The sequence below is a fragment of the Equus asinus genome, chromosome 17 (genome assembly GCF_041296235.1).
Source record: "Equus asinus isolate D_3611 breed Donkey chromosome 17, EquAss-T2T_v2, whole genome shotgun sequence".
Lineage (NCBI taxonomy): Eukaryota > Metazoa > Chordata > Mammalia > Perissodactyla > Equidae > Equus > Equus asinus.
In genome coordinates, this window is record NC_091806.1 from 39267165 (window position 1) to 39284904 (window position 17740).

The window sequence follows — 17740 nt, forward strand, 5'->3', positions numbered from 1 at the left end:
TGGTTCTGCTTCAAACCAGCTACAGAAACTCGGTCCTATTATTTAGCACCTTGGAATCCGTGAAATCAGAATGGTACCCATCTCGTGGGGATGTGGAAAAGGATTCAAATGAACTGACGAAGGTAGAGCCACCAGTCCAGGTGCTCACTCACTGGGAGTTACCATCATCACTAGTGTCTACACCCAACTCCTTCCAAGTCATCTGCTCCACCAGGTGGCAGCTACACACTGGGAAGGGGGTTCCCCCATCAGTTACTTTGCCCAAACTTGGCTGTAGGCTCCCTCAATCCCCTAGGCTTCTCTGCCCAGAGGCCCCTGTCCATCAGCTGCACCACAGGTCCCTAACCGCAAGGTGCAGCTATCAGTGTTCACAGATGCAGGCACCCGACAGCTGGGAGACTCGCATCAGACACAGGGCCTGTGGATCCCAACTCTGCCATTTCCTGGCTGGGTGACCTCGGGTAAGTCACTTTTCCCTTTTAAGTCATACTTTCCAGATTATGAAATAAGCAGCATTTCCTTCTTTGTGAGATAACCAAGTGCTCAAAAGCCATTCACCATTAAGGACGTCCATACATACCAGGAGTCACATGCGATTCCAGAAAGACTATCACGTGGATCTTTGGTGCCTTCTGGTTTGCCCCTCCCCAGGGCTGCAAGGGTCAGAACTGCCCTGAGGCTTTTACAGGTTGCCCAGAGCTCACTGAACCACAGACATTTCAGCAGAGAGGGCTTCAATTCTTAAAAACATGTTTAATCAAAATCAAGCTTCATAAACTAGCGAACTGCCCGCCCATATGGAAAGAGGGGAAAAGAGGGGAAGCTGTTCATGTGGCCAAGGTGCCCGGCAGTCATCTCAGTGGCTTTGAAGGATTCACCTACTTGGGAAGCTGAGTCATAGCCCTCCTGCCTACATCTGACCATGTGGGTTGGGGTGGACAGGCGGCCTCATCGCCACCTGCTAGGAGGAAGCACGCTCCAGACCCCAGGTGACATACTGCTTGTCATCCACGCAGAGCAGCATGGAGCCTGGGACCTGGAAGGGCTCACTTGGAGAGGCCAGGAAAAGCCACAGGGCCAACACTTAGGAGAGGAGCAAGATTCCTCCCTCCCCACCCCAGTTTCTCCTCTGGGGAAAAACCAACAGCTCACACTCTGGCATAACACACGAGACTGGGTTTGGCCAGGCAGGCAGCCATGGTGGGGACAAGTGAGGCACTTTCTCAGCAAGGAACACCTCTGAAGGTGGTCATGGCACCCAGGGCTCTGCTGGCGACAATGCACCACAATTGGGCGGGTTCCATGCTGAGCTGGAGAGTGAAAATGAGCTGGGCTAGGGCCCTGCCAAGAGAGCAAGGTTGACTCTCCCAGCACCGGGAAGTATACAGGAAGTCGGAGGCACCCCTGCTGCTCATCCCGATTGGGACAGCTGGGGACGGGTGGTCTGTTCTTGGGAGAGCAGGTTACCAGGGCTCGCAGGGCTGCCTGACAGTGACAGGCTTGTAAGTCATAGGGAAAGACCAGGATCCAGGCCTCAGCTGTAGCAGCAGCTAGAAGAGGTAGAGCCACATGGTCACAAGGCACGCAGACACCGAATGCAGCGACATGAAACAGAACAGCAAGCAGCATTCAGCTCCTCAGCTGCTCCTCTGCAGAAGGGGCCTGCCGCCATTCTCCCCACCTCCTTCCATCACCTCACGGCGTTCCCACCCAGTCTCATGTCCAAGTGGGCTGGATGGAGATGACAGAGCAGACGAAGCCTGCCCCATGGCAGGCAGCCTAAAGGAAACGGACCCCCAAGGGACGCATCACCTCACTTTCCCCATCACGGATTGCACCTGGGTCCCTCTGAACTGCAGGGTTTTCTACCACATCCCTAGGGGTCTAAAGGGGAAATCAGCTTGACTTCAGACGGAGCAGAAGCGGAGGGAGCACCCGGGGAAGAAGGGCTTTGTGTAAATGTAGGACCTGAGAAGTTGATGCCAGGGAAGGGTGCAGAAGCCAAAGCCACCAAGAAAAGGGCTGGGCAGCAAGGTGGTGGAGAGAGCAGGCCTGACGCGGAGGCCAGGAGAGGTTTGGACCCGAAGCCCAAAGCAAGTCTGTTGCCGAAACCAGACGGGAGCGCCGGGTAGAGCAGAGCTTCTGAGGGGAGTCCAGACCGCACACCGACTGCTCCTGGGGGCCCCTTCCCACTTCACTCCCCAGCATGCAACAGGGGCTGGAAAGATAGGCAGAAGCACAGGTTACTGGTGTGACGTCAAACGACCCCAGACCTGCAGGCCCAAGCCACCACATCTGGCCTGATATACACCCCTCCTCGGCACATCCCTCAGGTGCCCGAGGGGCCAAGAGCAGGCCAAACCTGTTCCAAGCTCTCCACTTGTCACCCAGCACCTGCTAGATAAGCTCCCACCCCACAGACTAGGCCCAGAGCTGGAAAAGCAGAAGTTATGACACCCCCACCTCATGCTCCAGCCCTTCCTTGGGGAAGGTAAGGCCACATTTCCCCTCATGAAACCACAGGAATTTGGGGAGGGGAGTAACCCCCATCCTGTCTCAGTGGACAGGCCCCAGAGCCCCTGAGCCTGAGCTGCTGCATTTGCCGCGATGGCCAGGATGTGCTGGTTGGACAGCAGTGCCCTCCATCAGCCAGCCTCACCCCACTTTCGAGCTACTTGGTTTCCCACCCTGTTAATGGGTTGTTCTTCACGGCAAGGCCCAAGCCTTTCCTCGATGACCCTTCTCCAGACCCAGCCCTTCTCCAAGCTGGAATGGGAGACGGGGACCCCATACCTGTCTGTCGGTCAGGATCCCTGGCTCTGGGCGCTTCCAAGAGGAAGCCAGAAGGATATAGAGCACCAGCAGCCCGAAGACCACGACCAGCATCCCCAAGCTATTGGCAAAGACGGCCTCACTGGGCAGGCTAGAGTACTTGTTGGTGTCATTTTTCCTGAAGAGGACAAAACAATGTGGGCCCTTGAGAGACTTTCCCACCTGTTTTCGCCCAGTGGGAGCCTCAGTGCCACTAAGAGAGGCTGAGAACAGCTTCCCAGGACCATCTTGGACCTGGAATCTGAATATACTTTCTAAGTCCCTGCTGCTATGACAGAAGGCTTTTTACCTGTGAAGAAACTGAAGCACAAAGGGGTGAAATGAACTGGCCCAGAGTCACGTAACTAGTAAATGGCCCAGCCAAGATCTAAATCCAGGTCTGACCTCAAATCTTCTCTGCTTTTCACTATAACCCCCCGCCTCCAAAGAATAGGGGACGGTAGTGGTTAGGCATGCAGGCTCTGATCCTAACTCAAATCCCAGCTCCGCCAATTACTGGCTGTGTGCCTTCAGGTAAATTACTTAATCTTTCTGTGCCTCGGTTCCCTCATTTGTAGGTGGCAATGACAACAGTATCAATGTAGGGCCATTAGAAGATTAAATTTAAGGTGCTTAGAACAGTTTCTGACCCACGGGAGATGCTAAAGCAATCTGATGCTGGGTAAATATTTGCTGACCAATTTACTAATCTCAACCTAAAGAAAAACCAATTGCATTACCTTCCAGATCAGGAACGAGCCCAACCCCACAGACTCCCCTCCCTGGGATGGGTCTTATGATTATAAGGTGTACCTTTTGAAGACCCTGTTCTTTCCCTACCACCTTAGAATCGGGGGCCCCATTCCACTCACAAACTGAAGAAAAGCTTCTCGTTAAGGCCAGAAATAACAGACGCAATGGCCAGAGAGAGGATGGAGGCTCCAAAGAAGACGTGGATGGGTTTGAGGAGGCTGCGCAGCCACATGGACGCCCAGGGCAGCAGGAAGACGGCAAAGCCCAGGAACCACTGTGGACATGGAGAAGAAGGACCTGACTGGACCGTGTGTGAGCAATGGCACCGGGTCGTCCCACCCACCAGCGCCACCTACTGTCAGTGAATGTCACCCTTCTTTCCCAACTCGACCTTCCCAGCAGGCACGGCCCCAGCCCCACACCTAGCTTCCTCACTGTGGTCTGTCTGTTTCTCTTACACAAACAAGAACGTTACAGGAAATGCCTGGCTACAGCCCCCTCTCCCGCAGACCCAGCCATCTCGTGTCTCTGCTCCTTCCAGCCCTGGCTCATAAAACTCCTGCCTTGTATTTGTGCAGGGCTGACCTCAGAATATGGAAAGCACTTCTAGAACTGCTTCTGGTTCACAGAACAGTGGGAGTCGGGCATGGGGGAAAGATGATGTAGGGTCAGCGTGGTACGTGCTGTGAGAAGGTTAGTGCAAAGCACTCTGGGACGGCAGATGGGCCGTGTGACGGGTAAGAGCAGGAAAGTGTGAGGGCGGGAACCACCACCATCCCTTAAAGAGCCTTGAAACTGCCGAGTCTACAGGACGTGCCCTGCAAGGCCGTCTCCAGGCAGTGAGCAGAGGGGATGTCTGGTGCTGATGCAAGCGAATCCCCAACTGGAGCCCATGGCTGCCATCCAGCAGTGGGGACCCAGTGGAGGACAGAGGACCCACCTGGCAGGCAAAGAGGAAGACGGTGGCGATGCCCAGCCAGCTGTGCAGGGAGTAGAGGTTGGTGATTTTGTTATGGTTGTGGAAGGAAAAGACGGCAACCAGTCCCAGCACGGTCAGGATGAAGGCCATCAGGTGCAGGGCCGCGTGGAGGAGTTTCCAGGGCAGCTTGGGCCCCACCCATGACCGGGGCAAGCGGTACACCAGCGACGCTGCAGGAGAGAGCAGTCCCAGGGCTTGGCCTCTTCCCCTCGCGCTCACCCACACATTAGGGAACCACCCAACATGATCCCACACAGCCTCCCAATGGGAAGGAGGGAAATGCTAGGATAGTGGGGTGAACTAGTCAGCATCTTCTATCCTCGCGTTATTTTGGGATAACAGACAGCCATGAAGCAGGGAGAGAAAGGACAGCGAGAAAAAGGGAGGAACAGGTTTCCTGGACCTGCCATGCCATCATCACAATAATAAATGCAGCCTGTCTGCAGTTCTGCATGTTAAAAAGTAATGCCAGCTTCGTTATTTCATCACCCTGAATTCTCACAACCGAGCTGAGTTGCCAAGAACACAGACTTGAAGGTTAGCTAACCTAGGTCCAAATCCTGGCTCTGCCTCACAGCTATTCAGCATCTTCTTCCTAGGTCTCAGTTTCTTCATCTGTAAAATGGGGATAGCAACAGAGCCCACCCCACCAGCTTCTTGTAGGAACAAAATGGGATGACGCATCTGAACTACACAGGGCAAGCTGCTATTATCCGTGTCATCGTCATCCCCATTTTACAAATGGGGAAAGTGAGGCTTGCCTGGGACCCGAGGCCCAGCTCCAAATGCATGGGGCAAAAATGGGTCCAGCAAGAGTAAGCAGATCCCTCATTTAAGGACCTGACTATGCCATGAGGGGCTTCCACTTCCCACTCCCTAGAGCCAGGGCGGGCAAACTACAGCTCACAGGCAAATCCAGCCCGCTGACTATTTTTCTAAATAAAGTTTTATTGGAACACAGCCACACACGTGTTTTCATGTCATCTGTGGCTACTTCACAATCCAATAGCAGACCTGAGTAGTGGCAGTGCGATCACATGGCTTGCAAAGCCTAAAATATTTACTATCTCACCCTTTGCAGAAAAAGTTTGCCAACTCGTGCCCTTGACCATCTGCTAAGGCGCCCTTTCGGATACCCCCATTCTCACTACTTCTTCCTCCAAGTGACACCTGGGCCTAGAGACAGCCCAAAACACCCCACCCCCACAGCCCCAAACCCAGCAGTGACAAAGGCCAGCCCTAGACGGGGAGCTCTGCCCCGTCCAGGCCCTTGCCACAGCACATCTCCCAAAATGACCTTGTACTCACCAGCACTATAGATCACCACCATGCCAGCAACCATGAGCACCGGGTGCCAGTTGAACATGAGCACGCTGCCATCCCAGGCAAAGCCACCACGCCAGTACTGCACCCAATAGATGGTGAGGAGGATGCACATGGAGCCCAGGGACCCCAGCACCAGGCAGGACAGGTAAAACTGTCCCACAGCCATTCTGCTCAAGCGCTCCTAGAAGAAGCGGAAGTCACACATCCCTGCTGGCTCAGGTGCGCCCTGCACACCAGCTAAAGGAAGTAACACTGACGTCGCTGTTGGCCCAAGGGATGGACACTTCTTGCTTCCGTTGCCCTGCCATCATCCTGGGCACCACCCCATGAGGCCTCGGTGGATGGGTGGGCCTGACCTCTGAGTATGGACAGTGAGTGAGGCCCCACCCAGCACATGACAGCACACAGTCCAGCCAGCTTGGGCCTGGGGCTGGCCCCGAACAGGGGCCTCCTCTGCTGTGGCTGGATGCCAAGGCTCTGGGCCCACGGCCCTGAGATTAGTCTGCCGTCACAGGACCAGAGGGTAAAGAATTACCCTCTAGAAAGGAAGGGACAGGAATCAGAATCCAGGCTAGGTCACACAAATGCCAGGCCCTCGGTTCTAAAAGAAAGAGGCAAAAATCACAATCTCCAAGACGCAAATACACTACTCTTAGGCCAGCCGGGAGGAAGTCCTATGGGCTCCCACTTCTACAGGAGAGTTCTTCCCCAAATGGTGACCTCTAGGGGGCTAAGCCTCCCACTGGGGAGGTCAGACCAGGCCTTCGCTCTGGAGTCCCCACACTTCACACCTTGAGTTGGGTGATAGCCCTCAGCTTCTGCTTTCTCTTCCTCTGGGGAAAGTCCAGAGGAGAAAAGAGGAAGCAAGAACTCATGGTCTAGAAAGCAAGAGTTTATTTTGAGATTTCCATGTGTACTTGATAAACTCAGAAGCCAACTCTGGTTTCGGGCATGGTGAACGCCTAGGCTCCTGAGCAGCTGCTCTTAAGAGCCAGGCAAGGGCCAGCCTGGTAGCGCAGTGGTTAAGTGCACACGTTTGGCTTCGGCGGCCCAAGGTTCGCCAGTTCGGATCCTGAGTGGGGACATGGCACTGCTTGTCAAAAGCCATGCTGTGGTAGGTGTCCCACATATAAAGGAGAGGAAGATGGGCATGGATGTTAGCTCAGGGCCACTCTTCCTCAGCAAAAAGAGGAGGATTGGCAGCAGTTACCTCAGGGCTAATCTTCCAAAAAAAAAAAAAAAGCCAAGCAAGAGGTTGTGAGGGCTAGCAGGCCTGTGCACAAAGCCACAGGGCTGCCCTGCTTCCAGCTAACGTGTAGGCGGCCTGGCCCAGCTCTCAAGGCAGTCACCCTGTCCCATGGACTCACACCAAGAAGGTGACACTGTGGCTTCCCGCAGTTGAGGTCCCTCAATCTGAACTAGCTAACAGAGAGAAGAGGAGGCCCCTAAGATAGCCAGGAACTCCCAAGGAGAGAAAAGACTTGATTCCTCACCTTTAGACCTAGTGGCAAGCCAAGAGGGTGGTGTCCTGGGCTCCAATTCTTATGAATGGAGGCAGCTCGAGCAAATCACTTAACACATGTCGGTCTCAGTCTTCTCATCTGAAAGAAAGGCATGATAATAAGGACATAATTTACTGAAAGCCAGCTCTGAGCAGACACTACACTAGAACCTTACGCACATGATCCCATTTACACACATGATCCTCTTGACAGCTCTGTGAGCAGTTATCAAGCCCATTTCATAGATGAGGAAACCGAGGCTCAGAAAGATTAAGTACCTAGCATTAGGAGCCAGCAAATGGGCAGAAAGTTTCAAATCTCATCTGTTTGGCTTTGAGGCCCATGTTTTTTCCTTGACTACAGGTTGTCAGAAGGTCAAACAGTGAGAAAATGCATGTAAGGACATGTGAGAGTCAAGTATTATACTTTTCTTAGTATTGTCACAGCATTTCATCCTAACTACTAACAAAACCTGAAGCTCATGGCCCCTGTGCCTGCCCAGGCTTCTCAGTGGCCCTGATTCCATGCCATGCCAGCTCTCTCTGTGCCAGGTTAACCAGAAACAGATGCTGAGGTCTCACAAGGTGATCCAAGTTGGCGGCAATCTCTGAGAAAGGAAGATCTGAGGGCTGGGGGAAAAGACAAGCTTCTGTGAGGCTGCAAGCACATCATGCCACCAGCTTCCTAGAAATTTTTGACTCGTGACTCAACTACTGAGCTCAGAGATTTGCTACCTAGCCTCAGAGCTGTCCCCTTAGTTCCTGCAAGAGCAGAGGAAGTTTCAGGCCACCAGATGTTGTCACCCAGCAGTGACGTGTTTAAGTCAGCTTGAAGGAGCCCTTGGTCAGCAGGCTCCATCCATCGGACAACATCTACTTTCACGACTTTTTTTCCTTTGTAAAATGAAAACAGAAAAGTCAACATGATCCCAAACGGACTGTATCTACTACCCTAGAAGTCAGACACAGCCGGGCTGGGGACTCCTGATTATTGCTCTGGGACAGACCTGGAAGACACAATGGGGATCTTTCCTGACAGAGGGCTGCGGTGTTATACTGCTCAGTACACAGATGAGCCCTCCCTCCGCCTGAAAGAGAGCACAACAGGAGAGAAAAAGGAAGAATGCAGTGAAGACTGCAATCCAAACGCGGAGAATATTCTCTCACTTATTCAAAGAGAGCAGGTGGGGCTGTGATTTCCAGATGCACTCCCCCCGGTTTGGTCTCCTACTCTGCCCTCACTAGGTAGAGCCCCATTCGAAGGCAGAAGTCTGCAGACACTTGTGGCAAGGGCCAGAATGGTAAATATTTTAGGCTCTGCAGGCCATACGGACTCTGTCACAACTATGTCATCAACTCTGCCGATGTTGTACAAGAGCAGTCAGAGACAACACCTTCACATGTGGACATGGCTGTGTTCCCAAAAATCTTTATTTACGGACACTGGAGTTTCAGTTTCATATTATTTGCACATATCACAGAATATTATCCTTTCCATTTTTCTCATTTAAAAATGTAAAAACCCTTCAGGTGGGCCAGATTTGTTGTGTAGGTCATAGTTTGTTGACACTACTCTCCAGTCTAATACTCTTCTCAGTCCCTTGGCAGAAAGGATTGCACTAAAACAGATCAGGCCCAGGGTAGGAAACGGGTATTTCCCGTTCAGCCCTTGGTCTTATGAATAGGCTCTATTCCAAACTCTTACCATAGTACGTTTATAATTTAGAACTACAGATAGATGAAGGGACAGAAAGTCATTGTGCTGCTCCCCCTTCCCAGATGGATGATAGGGGCTTTAGGAATGCTGAGAACCAGACTTAGGGTTCAAGTTCTAAACTCTTAGCTTACAGATCAAAAACACTGTGGCCCAAAGAAGCAAAGTGACTTGGCCAAGGTGAGTGACACAGCTGATACAGGAATCCAAGTTCACTCCCCCTCAGCTCCAGGACTCCTCGGGTAGCTTCCGGAAAGTCAGGACTCAGGAGTGAGGGGCCCTACTCAGTCAGGAGTTGGATAAGGCCCTCCTTAGGACCAGAGTGATTACAGACCCCCTTGGGATTGCGCTCTGGTCTGGCTCAGGTGTCCAGGGAACCGTTCCAGAAACCCGGAGACCAATCTCTGACTCCTCTGCTGGAAACCCGGGGATCGATCCCTGACTGGGCTGGGACCCCTTGGTCCCAGCTAATCTTGGGTGGAAATTCAGGCGAGGGGCTCCGCCTGCTGACTGCGACTTCCGAAGAGCTTTCGTGCCTTTACAACCACTACCTGTGGGAAGAAGGGCACGGAGAACGGTGTCCATTTCCTAAAAGACGAAAGTGAGGCCGAGCGAGGGGTCGCGACAGCGCGAAGCGAGGTATTAGCAGAGCCAGCACTCGAACCCAGGTCCCTGAGCTCCCAGCCCGGGCTCTTTCTCACCCCCAAACCACAGTGGGACGCAGCCGGGCTGGGGACTCCGAGACCCGCCTTTCGCCACCCGGCCGGCGTCGCAGCTCCCCAGGCTCCTGGGAGGTGGAATCAGGGTCTCACTGGGACGCTCGCACACACCTGGCACCGCCGCCCTGCAGCCCAGCGGCAGAGGTCCGCTCGCCCTCTTATAGGCTCGCGGCACTTCCGGTCGCGCGCGCGGCCGTCTGGGAAATGAAGTCCGGAGCCGCGGGGTCACCAGCTTCCAGCGCTCCAAGGTGCTGACCCCAACTCCAGCTCCTCCGCGGGCGTTTCTTCTCCAAGCCCAGGGTTCCAGGGACGAGGGACGCCGTCACGGGGCGACCCTGTCCCTCGCCCCCCATCTCCGGTGGGAGCGGAAATTTTCGGGCCGACGAGAAGCCTCTTGCCAGGGACTGGCGCTCGGCACGGCCGCGCGCAGGGAGGACGAGAGGCTTTGCTCAGTGGTTGGGAGGGCCGGGAGCAGGGCACGGCGACGCTGGGACGGCCAGCAGAGGGGCGGGCCCGGGAAGGAGGGGGCCCAAACATGGCGGCCGGGCCGGCCAGAGAGCGGGAGAGAAAGCCAGGACCGGCGGTAGCCCGGCGCAGGCGGAGCCCGCGGCCGCCGTCTACTTCCGGAATTTGAAACCCGTTTCCGGAAGTCAGGACGGGGTCCCCATGACGACCGACGTTGGCGCTGGCAGGTGAGAGTGCTGGATGGGGAGTAGGTAAAGCGACCAGAAGACGGAATTTTTGTTGTTGTCGTTTGGGTTTGGGTTTTTTGCCAAAGCAGCCCCATTTTAAAGTAGCTAGGGAAGGGTGGGGAAACCTGCTCTGGGGACAAAGGGGACGCGGCAGCAGCGGTGGACGGACTGTGAAGACTGCTTCGTTACCTTGCGAATCACCGCTGCCCTAAACCGGAGGAGATGGTCCTCCTTCCCGTGGCCAGGGCGGGGGGCCGTTCCAGATAACGGATCCCCACAGCAGCCCTCTGGTGGCCTGTGAGGTGGTGGCTAAGGGCACGGGCTAGTGTCACACCTAGTTGTGAATCCTGGCTCTGCTCACATGCGAGCTGGAGGAATGACTTGAACTCTGACCTCGTGTCGTTGCCTATAGAATGAGGATGAATGACTTGAACTCTGACCTTGGGTCCTTGCCTGTAGAATGGGGATCATTCTTTCCCACCTTGCAGAGTAGTTGGGAGGATTAAAGGAATTATCTTGGTTGACAGGTTTAGCATGATGCTGATATGTAGGTGATAGCTCATTAATATTCGTTACATTTAATTAATATTCGTAAAGTTAATAGTATTTAATGAATGAGGAAACTCGGGCTCAAAGAAACTACATTTATACATCCTGTAAGGTGGGACTTCTCCACCAGGTGAGGTGGGCGAGGTTCCTTAACCTCTCAGCGCCTCTGTGTAAAATGGGGATTAGGGGCTGGCCGGTGACCAAGTGGTTAAGTTGATGCGCTCTGCTTCGGTGACCCGGGGTTCATGGTTGCGATCCTGGCGCAGACCTACATACCACTCATCAAACCATGCTGTGGTGGCGGCCCACATAGAATTAGAATGACCTATAACTAGGATATACAACTGCATACTGGGGCTTTGGGAAGAAAAAAAAAAGAGGAAGATTGGCAACAGATCTTCACTCAGAGCCAATCTTCCACACCAAAAACAAAAGGAAATAAATGCAGGTATCTACCAGTTATACTATTAAAAAAAAAAATAAAGTGGAAATTATTTGCATAATAAGACTACTTCTCGAGATGGGTGTGGGATTAAATAAGGTAATAAATATGAAAAGAGTTTGTAAATTGTAAAACATTTTACAGATGTTAATTTAACTTCACTCTTCTAACACTTCATAGCATTTTGAAATTTGCTTATAGATTTGATCCAGCTGGAGAGTTACAGGACACCCCGTGAGAGCAACTTCTGGGTCTTGGAATATATGAAATGAAAGACCTGGTGCTACTATGTTGCTACAATAACGCTAAACATAAAGTTTTGCAGGAGAGCACTATTTCCTCTTAGCTTTATCTGCCTACACCACTTCTCACTTCTTTTTTTTTTTTTGAGGAAGATTAGCCCTGACCTAACATCGGCCACCAATGCTCTTCTTTTTGCTGAGGAAGACTGGCCCTGAGCTAACATCTGTGCCCATCTTCCTCTAGTTTATATGTGGGACGCCTGCCACAGCATTGCTTGACAAGTGGTGCCATGTCTGCACCTGGGATCCGAACCGGCGAACCCCGGGCCACCAAAGTGAAACATGCACACTTAACTGCTGCGCCACCGCGCCAGCCCCCACTTCTCACTTCTGTGCCAACATTTTTTCCATCTAGTTATGCATCAGCCTATCAGTTATGTGAAAGGCAGCCTTGTGCAGTAGTTAAGAGCAGACTCTGGCCCCAGGCTGCCTGGATCTGAATCCCAGCTCTGCCACTTACTGGCAGTGTGACCTTGGACAAAGTATTTTACCTCTCTGGGCCTCAGTGGTCCCATCTGTAAAATGGGGAGAGTAATAGTGTACCTTCTGTCTCATGGGATTATTGTGATTTAATTAAAGGTAGTGCTTAGAATAGTCCCGGGCATTTTGTAAGTGTTATGGAAAAGTATACTGCTGCAATTAGTATTAGAATTAGTATTATTACATGACCAGTCAGTCAGTCTTTGTAGTACCCCTGGATTCCTTTGGACTCAAACATAGTTAGAAAGAGTTCCTCATTTAGAAGGTTCCAGGCACGGAGAAAGGTTTGAGAGTAAGGGTCCCTCGGAGGAGTGACTAGTTGGTTTTTTGTTGTTGTTGGGTTTGTTCACTGCTGTATCCCAAGCACCTAGAATGGTGCCTGGCACATAGTAGGTCCTTAGTAAATATTTACTGTATTAATGAATTTCTAACCTCACCTCTCTTTTTTCCTCCACAGGCTGTTGTCTTAGAGCAAGGGAAACAGCTCTGATTCTGAGGAACCAGACGCTTCTTCCTCAGTGCTGGGGAGAAAGCCAGGAGCCGTTGTGTGAGGAAGTGTGGAATGCGCCCTTGGGGGCCCAAGAGAGCAGCAGGAAGATGCTCCAGACCAGTAACTACAGCCTGGTGCTCTCCCTGCAGTTCCTGCTGCTGTCCTATGACCTCTTTGTCAATTCCTTCTCGGAGCTCCTGCGGATGGCTCCTGTCATCCAGCTCGTGCTCTTCATGTGAGTTCAGTGGGTGGGGCGGCGCAGCTGCACCCAAGCAGTTCGAAGACCCTGACCGTTGTGATTTAGCATTTTAAAGTTGTTAACAGAGAAACATCAGGGAGAACAAAATCGTACATTATCCCGGGTACTCCATGGTACAGACATGTCACAGGTCCTGTTTTTATATACTTCTGACAAAGATTTGGGATATGGGGAGCAGTGCACATTGAAAATGAGGGTCAGGCTGCGGCCCCTGTCATTTTCTCCATCTGTGAGTTGAAATGTTGTCTTACTGTGCCATGAAAGAGGACCACAAAATGGCAGGTTAAAAGGGAAATCATATTAATAATATATGTGAATCCCATAAATAGAAACTGTTGGCATTTTTCCTCCACAGTGATTTATAGACTCCGTGAGGCACGTTCAAAACTGAAAACCACAGTCTTAAACATGATCTTCCTTCATTCAATAAGTATTCGTTGGCCTGCCAGACAGTGTTCTATTTGGACTTCTAAGACCAGGTGTAATCTAGGCCTGACAAGCTCCTGCTCTCATGGGGTTTTCATTCTAGTGGAGAGAGACAACAAATATATTAAAAAAAAAAAAAAGATAATTTCATAAGTGGATATAAAGTGGGTGGGGAGGGGATGGCTACATTAGGTACCAGGGTTAAAGAAAAATTTTTCTGAAAAGGGGACATTGGAAATTGAATGGCACCAAGGCACCAGCCATGCAAAGATCAGGGGAAGTGTGTTGCTGTCTTGCTACATGTAAACGCCTCATAGGACCAGATTTTTTGACAGACGACGCTAGCATTTTCTGACATAGGGTAGAAACTAGCCTCTCCTCACAAGTGCCCGGGAGGTTTGTTGAGTTAAGAGTGTGAGAGCAGGAAGGCCTTGCATGTGGACTGCAACTCAACTGGTGGGGCCAGCAGGTAGTTTAAGCTTCATGTCATTTGGGTCCCAAAGCCCATGGGGAGATTGGGGGGGATTCAGAGGACTATATCACAGGGAAGGACAGATCTCATAGTGTCCCTTAGGACTGAGGGCCGGCTCTTGTGTCCTCACACAGGCTTCCATTTGGCTGTACTTTGTTTTATATGTCTGCAGCATCCAGGATATTGCAATCCTCTTCAACATCATCATCATTTTCCTCATGTTCTTCAACACCTTCGTCTTCCAGGCTGGCCTGGTCAACCTCCTGTTCCATAAGTTCAAAGGGACCATCATCCTGACAGGCGTGTACTTCGCCCTCAGCATCTCCTTTCATGTCTGGGTCATGGTAAGAATGGAACCCTGAATTTCTGAATCCTTAAATGGCTAGGAATATCTTTTCTCTGGGAATCCAGCCTCATTCTTTTATATCTCACAGAATCCCTGATAGGCAACGGGTGAAATGAATGTGGTCCGGCCTGGAGCTAGGCATGTGAGAGTTTCATAAGGCACTTTTGTGCAACCTAATGTGTTGAAGAACAGCCTTATCCAAGAGTTGAGGGACACTTCTGGAACATTCAGTTCACCTTTGCCCCAAACAGGCCTGCCAGGGCTAAAACAGAAAGTTGACTCTGTTTCATCATTAGCTGTTCGGGCAGGTGGGTGTTGATAGAGGGTATTCTTAGGCACCAGGGTCCTATGGGAAATGGACAAGCAAGAGTGCTGTTTGCCCTCAGTGCCTCCTGCCCTCTGCTGCATCCCCATCACTGACACTAGAAGAGCCAGCCTCCAGGATGCCTCCCTTTGTTCTGACATAGGCCTCAGAGCAAATCTAGTTTTCACGGTTTCAGATTTCTGCTTCACAAATTCTTCCGTCTCTTTGGGTATCCCACGTGTTTCTCATGTACTCATTTTGATGGAACACATTAAAACCTCAGGTTCTCTAGTGACTTCTGTACAAAAGCCACCTTCTCAGACTGAACTTCGTTAGGTTGCCCGTGCGATTCCACAGAGAAGCGGAGCCCACAGGAAAGAAGCAGAGCGGTGCCGAAGTCTCTAGGTGCTTCCTGAAGAGGATTGGCTTTGCTCTGGCCCCTGGAGCCAAAATAGGTCCCGGCTTTGTACTAAGAAGCTGCTAATCTGCTTAAACCCTGAGTGCACCCACCTTTATCTGGCAGGAGCTGAGCCTGAGATTTTCAAGGCAAGACAGTGACCCGCTGAACCCCTGAGATAATATATGTCATTTCTCCTTGGCAAAGGCTATGAAGTGAAAGGGAATAAATAGCTTAGTGCAAACTTCCTCAGGGTTAAAAGGAGATTTCCTTTGCAGCAAAAAAAAAAGGGAGTTTGAGGGTCCTTTGAGAAACACTCCTTAGGGTCTTGGAAAGAAAGAAGGAGGGTGAGAGTAGTCGATTTTAAACCAAGTGGTATCTCTGCAGCTAACCAAGTTGGAGATGTTAGGGCCTCATCTGCCATTAACCTTTCCTTGTCTACTCCTGTCTCCTTCAGAACTTACGCTGGAAAAACTCCAAACGCTTTGTCTGGACAGATGGACTTCAAACGCTGTTTGTATTCCAGAGACTAGGTAAGGAGCGGAACAACCTCAGGCGTCACTTTGATCCCACCTACGGCTCTGGCAGTGAGGGCCTTCATCCTGGCCGCCCAGCCCAGCACAGCTGGTGTGGGATGGTTGGGACAGCCTCGCCAAGAACAGGAGAGACTCCTGCCCTCTTCCCTTGCTGGGAGTCACTGGGAAGGCATGAGCCAGGGCCCCTCTCAGCCTTGTTAGGTTCTGGCCTTACCCCGAAACCAATACAGGAGCGTCCCTGAGGCTGCTTTTGTGCTTATTACCTGCAGCGGCAGTGTTATACTGTTACTTCTACAAACGGACAGCTGTGAGACTGGGCGATCCTCGCTTCTACCAGGACTCTCTATGGCTGCGCAAGGAGTTCCTGCAAGTCCGACGGTGACCGCTTCTTATCACACTGATGGATGGCGTTCCTTCCTGACGGAAGCCACGTCTGCAGTTCTGAAGGGGGAGTGGTTGGCCCGCTGCATCCGGAAGCAGCTTGACTTTTCCAGGACAGGCTCAGGCCCGTTGTGTTCAGCAGTCAAGAGGGAAGATCTCCCTCTTGTGAATTGCAGTGTTCCCCACTACAGACGCCAGTGTATCATCCCCCTGCCTCAGTGTTGACCCTTCCTGTCCCCACCGTTCCTCACAGAAGGCTCTGTGGCTCTTATCCTTGTGAAGCTTTGCGCTTAGCCTGGCACAGCCCGAGCTCCCAGCCCCCGCTTCCCTTGCACCACACACTAATGACTGAAGGATGCAAAGAGGGATATTTCTGTGCTCCTGGCTGGTCACAGCTTAGACATAGAGATTTTATACCCAAGGCACGTTTTTTACATTTTATAAATAGGAAATAAATTCAGTTGTTTTTCCATAAATGGTGGAGTCTGTCCGTCTAGATAGATCTCTTCATGGGTAAGAGGCATGCCAAGTCCTAACCTCAGCATCCACTTGACCCAGTGGGCAGAGTGAGCCACAGAGCAAATACAGGTATTTATTGAGTCCCTTTATGAGTACATGGTATTTTTGCAGAAATTGAAGATATCATCTGATGCCCCACCCCCACCCCTGGAGTTACAGATTTCTGTGCTTCGTTCAGACTCTCTCCCCATCAGAGGCCTAAACTACCCTCAGAAGAATAAAAAATGTTCCTTAGCCTATTTTGGCAAAGGGAATTTTTAAAATTCATGTGACCATAGCACCAGTTTTCTGTTGCCAGAATAATGTGTCACAAGCACCATGAAACTTCAGTGGCATGCAACAGTTACGTGGCTCTTGAGTCTTGGGTTCAGCTGACTGCGGCTGGGTTTGGGTAATGTGCTTGCTCGTGTGTCTGTGTCAGCTGTGGACTGGCCAGGCAGCTGCAACGATCCTAGGATCCCTGGCTGCTGGCTGACCTCAGCTGGCCTCAGCTGGAATGACTGGGCTGTTCTGCTCTGGTTCACATGACCCATCCTCCAGAGGATAGCCTGGGTCTGTTCACATGACAGTGGCAGAGGAGCAGGAGAACAAGCCCCAGTGTGCAATGCCATTTCAAGGCTCTGCTTGTATTGTGTCTCTCAGACTCCCAGTGGTCAAAGCAAGTCATATGATTGAGCCCACAGTTGCCTGGCAAAATGCATGGATACAGGGAGGGCCATTCAGTCAGTCTACCACACCAGGAAGTCGCTCTGTGAAAGTTGTTATTCAATGCACAGGCATTGGCAAACTTCTGCTGTGCAGGGCCACTTAGTAAGTATGTCAGATTTTAAGGGCCAGTGTCTCTGTTGCAACGTGAAAGCAGTCATAGATGACAGGTAAACCAATGAACACAGCCGTGTTCCTGTAAAACTATTTAAGGACACTGAAATTTGAATTTCACGTCATTTTCATATGTCACAAAGTATTTTTCTTTTGATTTTTTCAACCACTGAGAAATGTAAATTTCTTCTTAGCTTGACGACTGTACAAGAACAAACTAGATCTGTCCCCAGGCCGTATGCTGATCCCTGGTTTAGAAGCTTAGGATAAAGTTTTGGGGAAAGAGAGACTATAAGTTATCAGCTGTGCCGTCAAGATTTTAACAGATACTACAAAGAAAGGTACAGTGTTCAGACAAATCGTCTAAGGCCCCATATCCTCTGATCAGAACAAGTGATCTAAAAAGTCCTGATGAAGTCACCATCTACACGCACTGTAATCTGTAAAAAAATGACAATAGCCCTATTTTGAATCTTTTCATAAAAGCTCTTACGGAATATTGTAATCCCCTTTGTTCATTACA

General features: G+C 51.2%; 2 protein-coding genes across 8 annotated transcripts; one reads left to right on the top strand and one right to left on the bottom strand.

Annotated features, from left to right (window-relative positions):
- Positions 1 to 733: 733 nt before the first annotated feature.
- CYB561A3 (cytochrome b561 family member A3) lies at positions 734 to 10276 on the bottom strand. 7 transcript variants are annotated; one of them, XM_014866903.3, is made up of 7 exons: positions 9915 to 10276; positions 7363 to 7470; positions 5852 to 6050; positions 4505 to 4713; positions 3684 to 3838; positions 2794 to 2950; positions 734 to 2218 (listed from the first exon to the last, which is right to left on the bottom strand). In XM_014866903.3, the coding sequence occupies exons 3-7, from the start codon at positions 6033 to 6035 to the stop codon at positions 2195 to 2197; spliced, it is 729 nt and encodes a 242-aa protein (XP_014722389.1). In that variant the 5' UTR covers positions 6036 to 6050; positions 7363 to 7470; positions 9915 to 10276; the 3' UTR covers positions 734 to 2194. The 7 variants fall into 7 exon arrangements, with proteins under 7 accessions (XP_014722389.1, XP_070344026.1, XP_014722388.1 ...); XM_070487925.1 differs by having other exon boundaries at positions 5852 to 6470; positions 9915 to 10056; XM_014866902.3 differs by having other exon boundaries at positions 9786 to 9981.
- On the top strand, positions 9989 to 16355 carry TMEM138 (transmembrane protein 138). Its single transcript, XM_014866904.3, has 5 exons — positions 9989 to 10495; positions 12726 to 12993; positions 14088 to 14259; positions 15420 to 15495; positions 15768 to 16355. Exons 2-5 carry the CDS (start codon positions 12866 to 12868, stop codon positions 15878 to 15880), a joined length of 489 nt encoding a protein of 162 aa, XP_014722390.1. The 5' UTR covers positions 9989 to 10495; positions 12726 to 12865; the 3' UTR covers positions 15881 to 16355.
- Positions 16356 to 17740: the final 1385 nt, after the last annotated feature.

What these genes read in the sequence shown, in the direction of transcription:
- CYB561A3 (XM_014866898.3), bottom strand. Translation starts at nt 6,035, where the DNA reads ATGGCTGTGGGACAGTTTTACCTGTCCTGCCTGGTGCTGGGGTCCCTG. An exon ending in GGTGGTGATCTATAGTGCTG is followed by an intron (nt 4,714 to 5,851) that starts GTGAGTACAAGG and finishes TCTCTCCTGCAG; the next exon opens with CGTCGCTGGTGTACCGCTTG. An exon ending in GGATCCTGACCGACAGACAG is followed by an intron (nt 1,551 to 2,793) that starts GTATGGGGTCCC and finishes TACCTCTTCTAG; the next exon opens with CTGCTGCTACAGCTGAGGCC.
- TMEM138 (XM_014866904.3), top strand. Translation starts at nt 12,866, where the DNA reads ATGCTCCAGACCAGTAACTACAGCCTGGTGCTCTCCCTGCAGTTCCTG. An exon ending in ATCCAGCTCGTGCTCTTCAT is followed by an intron (nt 12,994 to 14,087) that starts GTGAGTTCAGTG and finishes ATATGTCTGCAG; the next exon opens with CATCCAGGATATTGCAATCC. An exon ending in GTTTGTATTCCAGAGACTAG is followed by an intron (nt 15,496 to 15,767) that starts GTAAGGAGCGGA and finishes TATTACCTGCAG; the next exon opens with CGGCAGTGTTATACTGTTAC.